General features: G+C 40.1%; 1 protein-coding gene across 2 annotated transcripts in view; it reads left to right on the top strand.

The window, feature by feature from the left end:
• Positions 1-17,108, top strand: part of DSCAM (DS cell adhesion molecule) — a 484,929-nt gene that overhangs the window by 397,193 nt on the left and 70,628 nt on the right. For both annotated transcript variants that reach the window (XM_080376609.1, XM_080376610.1), the window contains exons 21-22: positions 9,858-10,011; positions 16,208-16,325. In XM_080376609.1, coding sequence (XP_080232735.1) covers positions 9,858-10,011; positions 16,208-16,325 — 272 coding nt within the window. The remainder of the gene's footprint in view (positions 1-9,857; positions 10,012-16,207; positions 16,326-17,108) is intronic.

Genomic DNA, 17,108 nt, shown 5'->3' with positions numbered 1-17,108 from the left:
TTCTCGTCACAACATGCAGTTTTGAGTAGAGTTGCTGGGGCCCCCTGCGTAGCTGCTGTGATAACTGGTGTGGCAACCAGTCAGCAGCACTCTGCCTTCCCCTGAATGGGTCCCTTCTTGCAAAACTATGAGACCACTGAAGCTTTCCCCATCCAAGCACTCATCAGTTAGCTTGTGAGCCCTGCTGTTGCTACATCCTCCACACCACCCCCACAGCAAAGGGAAGGGTGACACAGGCATCCACTGCCCTGGGGGACACTTTCACTGATGCAGTGTGTTCCTGTGTAAGCCGAGTGAACTGGCTTCTCCACAGCTGACAGTGTTCTACATTTTGCAAAGGTGTGTATATCTGTTTAGCTCTATGTATGTGTGCAGTGTATGGCTTTTCCATCAGAAAAGCTGCATTACCCAAACTTTAATCATTACTGCTTTCTTCTGAAAAGCTGTCTGTGGTGCACAAAGTTATTACTGGATTCTCTTGGGCATGATGTTCGATAAACATGTTTTTAATACCAAACCAATAACTGTTCAGCACATCACAGGAGGGATTGTGATTCTTAAATGTGAATTCCCTTGCCTTTGATTAAATGCTTCATATCCATCTTAGTTTTCTGAGTGCTCAGTAATCATATCTCTACCAGACTTTTAAAGCTCTTACTGTTTGACACCAAATCTCTTACTGGACAGTATGAAGTGAATTTCCATGAAGCAGTGGTACCTCTGTGAAGCTGCTCCCCAAAGCACCTGAATCAAACTGTGATCAACTCCAAAACTCTATTTGAGGAAGACTTCAGATTGCATTTCACTTTCTAGGACAAGTATCCAAAGACTGGCAAATATGACAGGAAGCTTGCAAAGCATCCAGGTACAAATTTTAAAACCTACTTTTCTGAAAAGAAGAACCGGGTTATTCTCTGGCTTGAATCCTGGCAATAGTTTTGAAATGCTATTTGATCAAACTGTTGCTAGTTGCAGGATTCTGCTAAGAGATATGATTTCTGCCTTAAACCCACCTTGACTGCGGTCCCCAAATGACCAGAAGCCTGAGGACTGGAAGGACAAGAAATTGCAGAGCAAGATGCTGTTGAACCAGATGAATGGAGTGAGATTGTTCCTACAAAGATCCCTGGTGATGCTGTCAGGCTAAGAGAACACACAGCAGACCCCAATGCTGAAATAGGGGTTCTCTCTAGTGCAAACCCTACAGTCAGCCCCTGGTACCTGGCAGTGACCTGTGTCTGAAAGAATCTTTGAAAACTGTAATCTACAATACTGGACTTCTCCAAAGGATTTAAAAAGACACAAAAGCTGAAAGCCTAGCAAAGATTCATCCTGGCCTGAAAATATTTCTGTGAAACAGTTGGGCTTGGAAGACTGGAGAGATAAACAGATGTGAAGCAATGCTGGAGAAGGAAACGATCTTATATTTGGCCAAAACCCAAGTCAATTGACTTGAAAATGTAATTGATATTGGAAACTGACCAACATCTGGGACTGTTTGGGGCAGAAGGTTACTGATCTTTTGGGTATACTTGTTTTCCTGTAAGAAACATACTCTTAAGCCTGTTAGACTTCTGTATTTGTTTCATTTATTTGCATTTGGTTTAAACCCACTAAAAGGAAAGAAAAAATTTATATGCTTTAACCTGCTGTCAAATTAAACTACAGGCATATGATGTCTGTGCAAGACACCATTTCCACGTACATTCTGTCTGCTCAGTCCTGTGATAGGATAACCACCAGCAGCAGCAGCAGCAGTAGCAGCAGTAGTGACTAGACTATTATCTGTTTCTCACATCTCTATGCACCTTTTTCTGTCAATCTGTAGAGCAGAAGGAAAAACCGTAGTCAGATTTCCAAGTTATGGTGTATTACAGTGGGTTTTTTTCTGTTCAGTAGAAAAAGCAGCATGAATCAGACTCTTTCTCCAGGTTTTCTTCCTCTTCCACAAATGCATAGATTGCAGCCTCCCAACTCTGGTCACATAGTTTTTAAAAGTTTCTAATGGAAAATACTTAACGCCAAATATCTTGGTTTCTTAGGAAGTCCTGTATGTTTGAGATACATTCCCCAACACAAACACATGCAGAATCTTCCAGAAAACAGCTGGAGAATATTCTTTGCAATGTATTACTGATATCCTATCAAAAGCATACACAGGAGACTCTGGGGGTTGCTCTGTGAGTTACTTATGCTCTGTCTCTGTAATTTGTAGGCTCGGGGTGGGATTCAGTTCACCTGACTTCAGACATGTTGACGAGAGATGTCTATGCTGATTCTGGGGTCATCAAGACTTTCATTAAAGAAAAGAAGCTAGATGTCTGGGAGAAGATGAATGAATCTTCTTCCAAAAGCTTCCCTTCTCTTTATTTACTCTAGAGAAAGTACACGCGGTTATCTTAAACCAGATGATGTGTATCTTAAACTACATGATATGAAAGTATATACAATTTTCTTAAACTATACCTTTAAAGAACCAGAATTCGTTTATATAAATTCCCAGCACCCAGGTATCTTCCACACAATTCTTTCAGACAGACACAAATCTAGTGCTGATTGTGTATAGGATCTGTCCAAATCCTAACTCAATGTGAGGCAGCTTTGCATCATACTTCCTGACCCTCAGTTCCTTGCATGCCTTGAATAAAAGGCATGGAAAACAGAACTAAAGCAATTATAATCCAGAAGTGATTTGTTGTTGAACACTGTAGAGGCTGAAAGTCTCTTTAACAGAGGGGAGATGTAGCTGGCAGAATCTGGCTGACGAAGTTACTGTTGAACAGAAGCTCATTTAGAATCTGTAAGGTTGAGTTTAAAATATGCATTCACTGATTTGTGTACTACAAGCAGTATTTATCACTGTGTCTATACAGTACTTTTTACAACATGAAGATATTTATGTTTATTAATTCCTGTTCTTTATATAGCATAGAACTTGTGTATAATTTGGGGGTTTTTTTGAAATTATTTTGAATGGTATTTAAAATATGTCTTTTTTTAATATAACACATGTACTGTTTACAGCTTTTTCATAGTTATTTCACAGCTTTGTTACCAGCTCCCAAACATAGTACATTCATTCTTTTAATTGCTTTGTCAATTTTACATTTTTTGCTGATCTTATTTTTGTCATAAAGTGCATCTCAGGAGAGATGTGACAGAATATAAGTAAATTCTGATGATGTGCTGGTTTAGATGATTTTAAAAGGTCACCTTGCAAAGCTCCACTAAAACAAATTTGATATTGATTTTTTCATGAAACTCTGGTCTTGTCTCACTACCTAGTCTCACATACAGGTATATCAATATAGTCTAACAGTAGGTCCTTGCTGTTGGTTGGAGTGGATTTCAGCAGGTTTGAATTCCTCCCATTCCCTTCTGTGTCATATAGGGGACAGAGCACTTGGGACTAGATGGTGTCATACAAATTGTGAGTTGACTGAAATGCTCTGAACAAACCTGTTGTTTTCTTGGGGCTACCAAAGGAGGTAGCAGAACTCCTGGCGGTGCAGAAGGTGGTCTCCTGACCTTCCTGTGACACAACATGCTGCTTCCCTGATCATGAGCCCCAAGAGGCTGATGGACTCTCTGTGAGTTGCTGCAAAGGAGCAAGCAGGTGGTGTACTGTGGTGGCTCCAAGCAACAGACTCCTTGACTGCATGAGCTACCTGGAAGTTCAGGCAGCAGGCTGTCTTCCAAGCATAATTCCTGGAAATTGGTTTACGAGATTTTCTATCAAGTGGGAAGGCAGGGAGCTGCCTCTGCTGTTTCCAAAATTTTCTTGCACTTTCTAACATTTCAGTTCCACATTTAAGAAAAAAAAAATTATGTGGAAGCTGCATTCTGTTTTGTGCACAGATTCTGTTTATAATAGTTATATTCAATAATGCTGAATGAAAAACAGATGCCATGTTTCAAAATATGAGCCAAAATAGCAAGACTTGAACAGAAGCCATTATACGACCAAAGTGGTATCCATTACTGAAAACTGTCGTCCAGGTCTGGTGGTTATTTGCAGCTCTGACAGCCTGTCCATCTGTGAAAGGTAGCAAGGCAAAAGCCAGCCATCCTGGAGAGCAGTGCCAGTCCATGACCTCAGGCAGAGTTTCACACCTTTAGGGTGTTCACTCAGAGGGCACGCCTGCTCTGTTCAGGGATGCATTTAACTCAAAGTTCATTCTCTATAAATACAGTAATGTATTGATTTCATATTAACGCAGTTTGCTTCCAGGTAGAAACAACATGTCATAGCCCAAGTACCCCTAGGTAACTTGTCAGTCCAAGAGACTCTAAATCCTCATTTCCAGGAGCAATGAAGGCCTGAGGCAGAGCGGGGTAGACAACTCTGTGTTGTGCAGAGAGATGGACATCTTTGTGTTTTAACCACGTAGAATTAAAATTTTACTTTAATTACTCATGAGACCCAGTGCTCATTGTAGGCCTCATCTGTACTGCTGATTAAACAAGGGCCAAGGAGCAGCACCTGGCTCCAAGGGTATATGACACTGACGTGTGTCTACACTGCTTAGCAGCACCCCCTCTAAACCAGAACTGTTTTGAAGAAAGCTGTTTAGAATAGTACAAAACTGAGCTAGAGATCAAGTTAAAAATCAGTGGGCATCATCAGGGTGGAGAACTCAACACACTCCCTGGCTGTCTCCCATTTAGCAGTGGAGTTAGTCCCAGAGGACGCATGTTTATTGAGAGAAACCTAGCTAGGCAAACACGGTTCCACTGAGACAGCTCAGGCTAGATAGAAAACTGATTTCTTTTCTGTGGGAGGCTATGAAACCAGTGGTTGGTTGTTGTGGGCAGGAGGGAGCAGTAGAAGTATCTCTCCCGGGTCCACTTTTGTTCAGTGGTTCCATTAGTGACTTGGATAATGAAATAGCGAGAGTGCCTATTAAATTTGCAGGAGATATAAGGCTGGGAGGAATTGCAAGTACACTGGAGACAGAACTGGAATTTAGACAGATCTTGATGAACTGGGAAATTGGTCTGGAAAAAAGTTAGATAAAATTTAGTATGGGTAAGTGCAAGAAAATGGGTACTATGAATAACCAACTATGAAACTGCTGGGTAGAGAGCAATTGGCTAGATTCTTCAGAAAAGGATTTTGATGTTATTGTGCATCCCAAGATGAACATTAGCTATCTTTATAATCCTGTTGTGAAAAGCCAAATGCCATACCCTGAGATTGTTGAATACAGGTTTGGAAACTGTATTTGAGAAGGCTATGGACCATCGTTAGACAGTCCAAAAGATAACAGCAGATATTATTAGAGAAACTTAGAGAAAATGTGACTTCTGGACAATGTTGAAAGCATCGGGGTTATTAAGTTGTAAAAAGATAAGGGTACTGGTGGGGAAAGGAAAGATAAAACTTCATGTAGATTAAGGAGTGGTACAAATATGAAGGTAATAATCTATTCTCCATGTTCCTAATAGACTGGAAAAGAAGCTATGGGCTTAAACTGCAGCAGGAAGCTCAAGCTAGATTTCAAGAATGCTTTGTAGTAGTAAGATTAGTTAAGCAATGCTACAGGTCTTGTAACCTAGGGAGTTGCAAAATCTCCATTTATTTAAGTCTTCAAAATCAGGTTGGAAAAACGTCTGTCTGAAATGGTGCAGATATAATTGAGCATGGTTTAAAGAAGAAGGATAGACTTGAGTGAACTCTCAGGGTACTTCCAGCCCTGTTTTTAGATAATGTTATGGACATATTTCATACCTAAATCCACAGCAGAATAACAAATGCCACTCTAGGTAGTGTGTATATATAAATATATATATATATATATATATATAATTTTCAAGATGAGGCAGTCAATATACAGGTAGCCAACTTAGACACATTCTTACTTCACAACACACACCACAAACCTGTGATGTTTCTTGCTTTTCCCTCTTGTCCTTAAGTCTCTTCATATGGCTTTCTCAGTTCACCTCCAAGTTTCCTGCAACTTGCAGAGAACAAGGAGATAGAGATCTTCTGTGCATCCATCTTACATCAGAAGTTGTGTAGATGCGGTTGTAAGCAAGGTGCAGGCTTGCTTGGACTGAATAATCTTCCAAGCCACAGTAAATGCTACTCGTTACCTTAACTCCCTGCCTGGGGAACTCGCTGATCACTTGGAAAACTGTTACAAATGTATTTTCCTTCTAAAGCACCCTTTTGAAGTTTTCCCAGGCAGAGTTAAAAAACACAACAAGCAAATAAAAAAGCAGCCAGAAGGTGCAGAGTTTTTGATTATTACCTATCTAACTGCTTTCTAAAGGAATCAGAAATTCCAGGAGATGGCACACTGCTTCAAAGCATGCAAAGCAGTATACACCAATAGAACTGAAGTTGCATCAGAGGAAAATGATGCTCCCTGCAGTGGCTGGCTGTTCCTCAGCATCTCTGTCTGTTACTTGGTTGGGAAGTAGATTAACTGCACCCTGATAAGGGACTTCAATTTCATTTTATTCTTCACAGCCCTTCCTGGCTTTTTAGAGAGTTGACCCTGTCTGTGCTTCTTAGTGAGCTGAAGACAGAAGAAAAATTAACACATCATCTATAATCTGAGTTTAAAAAGCAGTTAGAAAAAAGAAATCCTTTGAGCAAGCATGTTACTGCTTTTGGGATAAAACAGCTGTATATATTTCACACTGGCACATGCAGAGGCCAATATGTGACAGGGTGACATTCCTTTAAAATATTTCTTATTTCAATTGTTTAATCTTCTCTCTGCTGACAAAGCTCCCTTTTTCTTCTTGTGTAATGAAAGTCTCTGGCATGTTAGTCTATTTGAAATGACAGGCAAAAGTAACAAGTAAAATCAATTCATTGTCACCGGAGGATCCCCAAGTGTTTAAAATGGAATGTGAGTTGAGGAAACAGGTGTATGTTAACCAGTTAGAAACCAAAATCTTTTGCTATTGTTGTTTGTTTTAAGAAAACAGGAAGGATTAATTTAGTGAAGTTTCATTTATCGGATTCAATTAATAGATTCATTCCATGAATAATTGAATTTATATTCAGAATAGTTACAGTTGTAGATGTGTGAATGATGCTGGTTCTCTGTGAGTGAATAAAAGAAATTGAAGACAAGGCATTTTAAAAGGCATTAGAGAAGCTAATTATGTGATTATTCCATCTTTGGAGTTTGAGAGAGAGTTTCTCTGTTTTGAGACAATTTTGCCTGCTCTTCTAGCTGACTGCATTGCAACCAGGGAGATTTTGGAGGGTTGATTGTTTTTTTCAGTTTTGTCTTTGACTTTGATCTTCAGAGCAGGGGTGCTCAGTGCCAGTGCTCTAGCTTCAAGGCTGAGGTTTTCCTTTTCTGCTTAGCTGCTCACCTTATCCCAAACATAAAATCTCAAACCAGATTTCTCTGAGCTGTGTTTAGCATTCTTATATGGGTGCATGTCTGACTGTCCCAGTCTCTGCCATTGCAGAGGGGAACAGAGCAGTGGCATTTCAAGCAGGAGATCTGCAGTATTAGGAGTGGCTTCCAAACGCAGCCATATGTCCCTTTCATAAACCATGGCAGTCACTGAAAAAACGGTGTAAATTTAACTGAACTGCTGTGAAAGTTTAGCAATAAGGAAGTCTGTAATGTTTAGCTGTTCCTAAATGCTGTATCAACATTCCATGTTTATAGGTGGTTTAGAAGTAACTTGTGCTAGATAGCTGCATTAATGAGTGGAGCCTAAGTGCCAGAGACAGCCTAGTCTGTTTGACTTTCAAATTAACCCTAGGAAATGCTGCCTCATGAATATTAAAATTCAGCCTCCTGTGCCATGATCAATACATTATTTTTTATGTATGACCTCACAAAGATCCAGCCTGTCAAGCTATGGGCATTTGTCCAATATTCTTGTGTAAATGTCAAGATAGATGGTTCTCAAAACCTGCTTTAATATTTCACATAATAATAGAGGTGTCTGCCTGCACTGACCTCTTCATATCAGAAGTGGAAACCCAGGAAAATGCTTGCTAAATGGGACAAACTGACTTGGCATTTTGACAGGAGCAATGAGATTGGCTAGAAAGTACAGAAAGGTCCCTTGTGTTGAGCCTAGATAACTGCTAGCTAAAGCCAACCAGTCGCCCCAGAAAAGTTAGTCTCCATGGAGGAAACAGAATATATTCTTGTAGTAGCAAGTAGAGGCACGCATTTGTATCATGCCAAGGAGTTAAGTATTTTAGTAAGAAGCACATTAACTTCAGATGCCTTCAGCACAGACAACTATAACTGGGCTAGTCATATGGACACTTCTGTAGCTGGTGGGGAAACATAGGTATGTCCTATGGGCCCACTGCAATGTATGTGTGTCAAAGAGGGCAGAAGAACCTTGCCTTAGAAGTTACCTTTTCTTTGTGTCATCTCTGAAGGGAGTCAAGGTGACTGGCTTAAGTACAGGTGTTTTCACTCTAGAATTCAAAAATGAGATGAGATGAACTCTCCTCTTCCCCTGGCTATAGGATATGCCAGCTCAAAAGTAGAGAAATGCAGTGACCCATTCGGCAGCTGAAACTGGCTACCAGTTCACACTGGAGAGGTGTTTAATGGTATCTCAGAAACATCCCTTATTTATTTGGAATTCACTTTGAAGGACTACATATTCCAATGCTTTCAGGTCAACCTGCCTTTTGAAATGCTAATCAGATGAAATTGGCCTTTATCACCAGCAGATATTTGTATATCAAAGACATTCCTTGCACATTTTCTGTCAGTCTCAATCAAGTTTAGATGACACTGATTCATTATTTTTAATGCTGATTCCTAGTAAAATCTTCTTTTCTACGTCATTAACATTTAATTATTTTTAGCCTAGTGTTAGTTAGCCATTACCATGCTCAATATCGCACAGGGAAGTGAGTAGTATTCATTCTAGTGGTTCATTACCCCTCTATTTTTACATACAAGAATCACAAAGCCCATGTTAGAAATAAAACTGGCTATATTGAATATTATAATACTGTTAAGGGCTGATGAGTTTCTCTTCCCCACCAAGAAGTGGAGCTGCCTGTGGAGGATGTGCTGAGGTGCACAAAGCCCACATCCCCTGGAGGAATCTATATAATCCTCTGAACCATTCCTTGCACAGGTTGCTTCGAGCAAACAGCAGAATGTAACACTGATAAGCCAGTGCTGCATAGCAGCTGGTCGGCTTCACTGCAGCCCACGGCCAAGGCACTTGAGTGACAGTGCAAGAACAGACGGAACTGGCATTTCTTCCAGCATTTGTCCTTCTCTGCTAATGCAGCTAAATAGCTGAGATGACCCTCTGCTGGGAAAATTTGAATGCAAGTAATTTTGTGATTAAACAAAGCTAGACTTGGGGGAAGTTTGAACAGCTTATTACAGAACACAGTTTTATTTCTTGATTCTCTCCATTACTGAAGGAATAAGCCACCAAACCCAAGGATAAGGAACACCAGCGCAACAGTTCTAGGTGACCAAAGGCATACCTTGCGGAGTAAACTCCAGATTTCACAGCAGATGCTGGACTGAACCCTATGTTGGAAAGGTTTTGTGTAAAGCAAAATTGGTTTGTCAGAACTATCGATGGTAAAAATTTGTCAAATATGTTCACTTAAATTGTTTATCCAACCCTGCAAAAATAAACAGACAGATAAAATTCATAATCTGAATAAAACCAATTTGTAAACAAGATCTAGGCCCAAATTCACTGAATATAAATTGATTCAAACAAGTTACTGTGTCTGCTCTGTTTATTGCCATCTGCCATCTGTTTGGAGCCACTCGAAGCACCCTGAAGTAACTGGCTTTGTAGCACTCAGCTTAGTAGACTTTCTCCAAATGCTGTTTATTTTAATCTGGAAATATTTGTGTCTCCCAACACAGGTAATCAGCGAGTTTGAAGCCTCTCCCGACTCATTTTCCTACAGAATCCCCAACCTGAGCCGGAATCGCCAGTACAGCGTCTGGGTGGTAGCAGTGACTGCTGCAGGAAGAGGCAACAGCAGTGAGATTATCACTGTGGAACCGCTAGCTAAAGGTACAGTGACAGCGCTTTTAAAAGCAATCCAGAACTTTACAATGCTAATTACTGTTATAATTGGCACGTGGCTTCTTTATGCCTCATTACTTATTGAGAGTGGGGGTTGTCAGGAATAACTTTAATTCTCTCCAAAAGTTGGGTGACAACTCTCAGCTAATCACCTAAGCTTTTGCTGTAGTCAGCAGAGAGAGAATGATGTGCTTCTCTAGGGGGTAATTCATCCCACCTACCTTAGAAGGAAATAAATTGCTTTTTGTAGCAATTTTTATCTTCTTTTGTTGGGTACAGAGGGTTTGCAAATGATCCCCTTCCCCTTTGAATGTGTCTTCCTTTCTTTTCTTGCCATACAAGATAACTTATTTACCATTCCTCTCCTTACTAATATTTCTTGTTTACTCCACAAATGCTGTCTTCTGTATAAAATGGTCTGATTAACATATCTAATAACTCTGAACAATTGTTCTCAACTTGCATTAGCTTTGAAGTTTGCTGCTTCTATTTCAGATATGAAGAAGGGATAATGTGCCTCAAATCTTGCATATTTTTTTCTAGCTGTATTAGTTGTTCTATTAAAAGATTTTGCTTGGGCCCATTAATTCTGCTTTACCTGTACTGTGAGATGTGATGTTTACAACACTGTAGCACTTTAGCTTGGAAATAGAGACCTAACATTTCAGACAGCAAAGTGAGAAGAGCCCCATCAGTATTCAGTCTTTGCATGGGGTCTTCAGACTGATGTTTTTTTTCCCTGCTCAAAATTGGTAACATCACAGTATGTGCCAGTATGAACAGAGTATTGAACATGTCCCTAAAGTTGCAAAGTTAGATGCATTTCATTGACTTTAAAGTTTTAGAAACCTGCTAATTGTTAAGTCATGTGGCTAATGATGTAGTAATGTAAAATAAAGTGTCCAGTGCTTCATGGTGACAGATATTTTCTAAAAAAAGCTTTGCAGAACCTCAGCCAAATGCCACCAACATGACATTACTTTCTGCATGGAAGAGCATATACCATCACTGTAGGAAAGCTTGCTATTCCTGCCTATCTAGGTGGTTGATAACCAGTTTGATGATGGTAGATTAACAATCAGAGCTATTGTCATGGATGGCAGTGATGGTGTTTGGAGAGTACTATTTCAACACATGACATAGCTTAGAAGTTGCACATAGGGTTTCTCAGGTTTGTGATGGGAGCTTTCATGCCTTTTCTTTGCCCCTTCTCTAGACTAAAGTTTTCATCATATGAGATGGATATTTTTCAACATTACTGTGAGAAGCCTCTAGTAACTACTATGTTACTACTGTAGATCACCATGGAAGATTTATCAGTGCTAGACAGGGAGAGTCTAGCAAGGTAAAGAGGCCTCAGTTGGAACAAGCAGGGAAATACGTGCTCCCCATACCATTGCTTACAGGGGTTTTTCTGTCAGCTGAGAAGAGCCACCTTCACTTTCTGCTTCTTTCTTTAGAAGGACAGTATAAAGCATCCAGTCAACATTAGTCAACATTATACTCCAGTATAAAGTCTACACTACACGATGCTCAGGACAACCCTCTCACATGCACTTAGGACTGAAAATGTGATGAATAACCCATTGCTGCAGGTTGGGATGGACATTAGGAGTACTGATAGACAGCAATTTTACGAACTTTGGATGTAGCCAGGTTAGAAATTATTGTATCATGTACCAGATTTCCTGTACAAATGCATCACTATGCATCACTGGGCCTTTTACAGAGCTGGTAGAAATTGGTGATCAGTGGTAAGGGCAGTTGGATGCACAATAAAAAAGAACAAGCAAAGCTAATAGCCTTGAAGACCTTTCTTGCCCCCCAGTACATCTGAGTCAAGTAACACATCACAGGGTTAGAAGCAGTTATAGCCAGATTTTGCCACAAGTCCCCAGTGAAAGAACATCCTATGGGCCATTATTGTGAAGTTGTTTGCTTCCTTTTTTTCTCCACTTATTTCACAGTAACTGTCCAAGTAATGATACCATCATGACAGCTAATGCGAGTTAACTTTGAATTGAATTATGTCAACTTAATTATAACCCCTTTAAGAACTCCTCTGAGAACAATGAGAATGTCTAGATAGGGGTTTGATGTGAAATGGATAGTCCAATTTAAATGAAAGCTTAATTCAAGTTAACATTCTTTAGCATCTCCGTTTCTCAGAACAGATTGTTACTCTCTGTAATTAACTGACAAAAATAAGCAAAAACCCCCAACAAACAGAAAATAAGCATTGCAATGGAAGTTCAGTCTCTATGTAAGCAGGCTATGCCCCTGCCCATCAAACTGCTTCATTACTGACTTGAAAGTTGTGGGTTTAGCCTGTCGAATATATCTATGCCATGGTTTAACCCCAGCCAGTAATGAAGCACCACACAGCTGCTTGCTCACTCCCCCCTCACCCAGAGGGATGGGAAGGAGAATAAGAAAGGAATGTAAGACTCAAGAGTTAAGAACAATTTAATAACTGAAATAAAATGAAAATGAAACAGCAATAATAACAGTGACAGTAATGGTTATAGTGAAAAGCAGGGAGAGGGGGAGAGGAATGAAATCCAAAGACAAGGGAGAAAAAACAGCAAGTGATGCACAACACAAGTGCTCACCACCCACTGACCGATGCCCAGCTGGTCCCCCAGCAGCAATCTGCAGGCCCCAGCCAACACCCACCCCCAGCTTACATACCGAGCATAACACCCCATTGTATAGAATACCCCTCTGGCTAGTTCAAGTCAACTGTCTTGGCTGCGTCCCCTCCCAATTTCTTGTGCCTCTCCAGCCCTCTGGCTGGCAAGGCCCGAGAAACTAAAAAGTCCTTGATACAGTATAAACATTGCCTTGCAACAACTAAAAACATCAGTGTGCTATCAACACTGTTCTCACACCAGATCCCAAACACAGCACTGCACCAGCTACTAAGAAGAAAATTAACTCCATCCCAGCTGAAACCAGGACAATCTAAAAGACAGAAAATCTTGCATGTACCTTGTCATGGTCATGGAGAATGGCATTTGCCAGCAACATGACGATAACAGATCTAGACCCATGGCAATGTGATCCTCTGGGAAGAGCTCTCTGACTTTAATGTTGAGTCTCACCTGCTCTTGTAGGCTACCTGAGCGTTAATGTTGAACAGGTTTGCCTCCTAGTCTCTGTTGTTTTTTGTGTTTTAATTTTTTTAAGAACATATGGGGCTCATATGATAGTACACACACCCCACTAGTCTCTCTTTAATGGTTCATCACGCTGGAATACACAGGCTATTCTTCTGTGAGAAAGGAACTCCTGACCCAGGGTGTCCACTGATGGCTCTTCTATCTGGATTAAGCTGAGCTTAAGTGAACTGTCAAAATTCTTGTTCAGTTTCCCTATACAGTTTGCCTTTAAAATTCAATTTTTTGAATTGAAAAAATAACAGAAGTGTGTTATGGCCTCTCGCAAAGAATTTCTGCCCGTTTCTTATTTTGTGACAGTAAGTGTAGGTCATTGGATTAAAAATTCAAACAAACATGCAGAAAACCACATGAACATGGGAGTGCACTATTCCGTGAAGGCATCTCTTTATCTTCAATTAATGATGGGGTAATCTGCAAAAAGTAGGAACAGACACAGTTCTAATCCAGTGCCGTGTCATCTAACAGAAGGCTGGTGGGTAGTGGCAGGCGTGTGGGTAGCTTCGACAACAAAGAGATGAGCCCTGCAGCTGAGTTGCCTGCATGCTGCATAGAGCTCCCTTGGCTCCAAAGGGAGAGGTCTGTGAGATCCAAGGTATTTTAACCTCATGAATGCCCGTTAGCATTTCAAACCTATTGCTTTCAGATGAATTTCACTAGACTTTTATTTTGTTTCTAGTTTTCTTTTGTTTGTGTACCTGTTAGCAGTTTCAGAACGTTATTAGAAGTTTAAGCTATAAAGAAAATTGGAGTTAAGAGTTTTCATGCTGTTTTACCATCTCTTTTATAAGCACTCAGCACATGAAAGGAATAAAGTAGTCTATAGAAAGCTGGGGGTACTTTCACAGAAATAGCACAGCATGCTTTTGTAATGTACACTTCCGAGTTACGGTGTGTGATCTTACCGCTGGATTAGGCTTCTGTGAGCTTCGTGTTACTTCCACACATCACAGTAAAGTGGGACACACAGGATATTGAAAACCAGGACCTACAACATAAATTTAGTGCTTTAAAACTCTGAAATCCTGATAACCTATGATTTAAGGAAGAATTCATAAAGAAATAACTATCAAAAATAAAGGGATATCACAGAAAGGTTGCTAAGTGGTGCCAAGTCATGCTGAAGCCTTCAGCAGGATTCCTGCATTACGTATGCTTTGTCATAAAGTAACTGGCAGCAGCTGGAAATAGCTGGATATTTTGAGAAACACTGGAGAAGTGGAAAAGCCAGGGAGAAAAGGATTAATAGTTCATTTAAAATGAGTTTTCAGGCTTCGTTTTACAGAGGGAATTGTGCATGGAACAGGAATTCAAGTTTCTAACCACTGTTGCTCAGAGTGCACTGCAGCTACTAGGAGCAGTCCAGACGCTTACAGATGTATTTTGCAGATAGTCACAGCTGGCAGCACCTCCTGCTGCTTTTGAAAGATGGTATGGGTACCAGCAGGCATCCCCTCCAACAAAAACCTGGCATCACTGAAGACAAACAAGCATTCTAACAGTAATTTCAGTGGAGTCAGCATTTCATGCCATGTGTCTGGGTAGAAAGCATTTTTCTGTTGCAGTTAGCTTGGTTAATTAATCCATGGCTTGTGCCAGTATCGGCCTGTGTAAATCTTGTAGAAGATAGGGCCTTAGGAGTGCCACAGTGGAAAAGAAGGCTGTGTCATGAGACTTACTGACTGACCAGTGTCTCTGTATCATTCTGGTGTACGACCTCCTCAGGGCAGCACCCGCCGCAGCACCCTCCTGCCCGGGCTAAGCATCAGAGCTGCCAGCAGGGAGCCAGTGGTCTGCAGATGCTGTTTAGCCTGGACAGGACATCTTGGTGCTTGGCTGTCAGGAACGTAATGTTTTCCCATTACCTAACCTTCCCATTGCCTGTTACCCTAAAGCTGTAAACAGCTCCTTCTTGTGTTTTCAGTTAGAATTTTGACCAGAGAGAAGGCTCTCCACAAGCTTTGTGTTCAACAATGCTTGAAGATAACATAGGCAACACAGTCCAAACTGATAATGTAATCTATGAAATCTTTTATTTTTATTAATCTTTCAAGTCCCACTGCAGCCTAATAAATTATTTCCCTGAATTCTTCAAGGCTTGTTCCTTTATGCATGATTTTTTTTTTTTTTTTTTTTTTGAGATGAACTATCCTGGTTATATTTAATGCTAATGCTCATTTTCATGTTTTTCTAATTGGTGCAAAATGGATGATTAAGTATAAATTCTGATCAGTGCACATGGCTGAAGTAGATAAGGATTAAAAATACAGTATTTTGTGTACCTGCATTCAGTATATGCCTTTGAAATGTGTATTTAGAGGCCAACAAGAAATTTATTTCTATCAAGGGTCATTCTTGAGTAATAAAGTATGAAGAAGCTCTAACACAAACCTAGTGTTCCTGTATATTGTAAACTGAAACTACAGGAATGATATTTGTGTTGATATATTTAGGTAATATGAGAGCTGACACAAATTAAACTGACTTAAGAGTTTGTTCATATTTGTGGACTTCAGATAGACTCTGCAATGTACTAACATGTACATCCATGAAAGTTTATTTTGCTTAATACCATAGCTGTTGTAATGGTGATGTGCAAATAACAGAGCTTGTGCACAATACTGTCTACTGTGGACACTTCTTCCTGGAGATTTAGAGAGAAGCATCCCTTGGACATAATTTTTGTCCATAATTTCTACTATGAAGTAAATAAAAATTAGTAAGGATGATCAATAACTAGTTTTTTCTCTTTTTTCCCCACAAGGGCTCTTCCAGTCCTCTGCCTCATCTCTCTCATAATTGCTTTTCTTCCAGATACTAAAATTATAGCATTTGTGCTTGAATAAATAGCTGATATTATGAGTTAAAAGGAATTAGTTTCCTAAAAGTACAACTTGAAGCAGATTGGTTTGGTTTTCCACACTTAATTCTGGATGTGTCTATTTCCCTTCCAAGGGCTGTATGAATGACCAACTAATTTCAGTCTTTTTTGCTGTCTCGCTCAGCTCCTGCCAGGATTTTGACATTCAGCGGCACGGTGACAACTCCTTGGATGAAGGACATTGTCCTCCCTTGCAAAGCTGTGGGAGACCCAGCTCCAACAGTCAAATGGATGAAGGATAGGTAACCAGCAACTAAATGTATAGCTCAAATCCCATTTGTTTAAAATCCTGAGGGTTGCAATGCAGATGATCCTGGATGACTGTGTGAGGAGGAGAAGGACCGTTTGCAGGGACTGCACACAGTTACAGTAGAAAAGGAGTTCAGAAATTCCTTGAACTAAAACTGATTGGCTGTGGTGATTGGAAGGTATCAAAAGGGAGGAAAAGTTACAAAGAAGGGGTAAAGGTAAACATTCAAAACATAAAACCTAGGAGTCTCTTCTGTTTTAACTTCAGGCACACTGAATAGTTTCAGTCTGAGAAAGTGATGTCTGATGTGTTGAATTGTGCTGTGGAGTGCAGTGTACATGTCTTGCACGTATCTTGTTTTCTGTTACTCCATTTTGATCTTTAGTTTCACAGTTTGACAGAGTCACTTGGAAATACACATGGACGATAATTTTCCTCTGAGCGCTGTGTAAGCAGCGATACTGCAATGCTATGAAATCATCTTGTGCATTGCTGCAAATAGCTATTATTTTATAAAGATGAACTTTGTAGCCAGGAGTTGCCTTTTATTCTGATTTTGGCACTTTTATGAAATATACAATAATTAAGGAAGGAGTGAATTTCCATTTTCAATCAAATTGGGGCCAGGATATGTGCGTTCTTTAAGCATATGGCAGGTGTTTCTCAACAGAAAATATTACTTTGCTGTCTTTATTAAAAAGGACACCACCCTCCCTCTTCTTTTTCTTTCTTTCAATAGTTCGTTGCTTAAAAAAAACCCCAATTCTGAGTAATT

This window comes from Falco punctatus (assembly GCF_963210335.1).
Source record: "Falco punctatus genome assembly, chromosome: 2".
NCBI classification, from domain to species: Eukaryota; Metazoa; Chordata; class Aves; order Falconiformes; family Falconidae; genus Falco; species Falco punctatus.
This window is presented reverse-complemented; position numbering and strand designations above follow the sequence as displayed.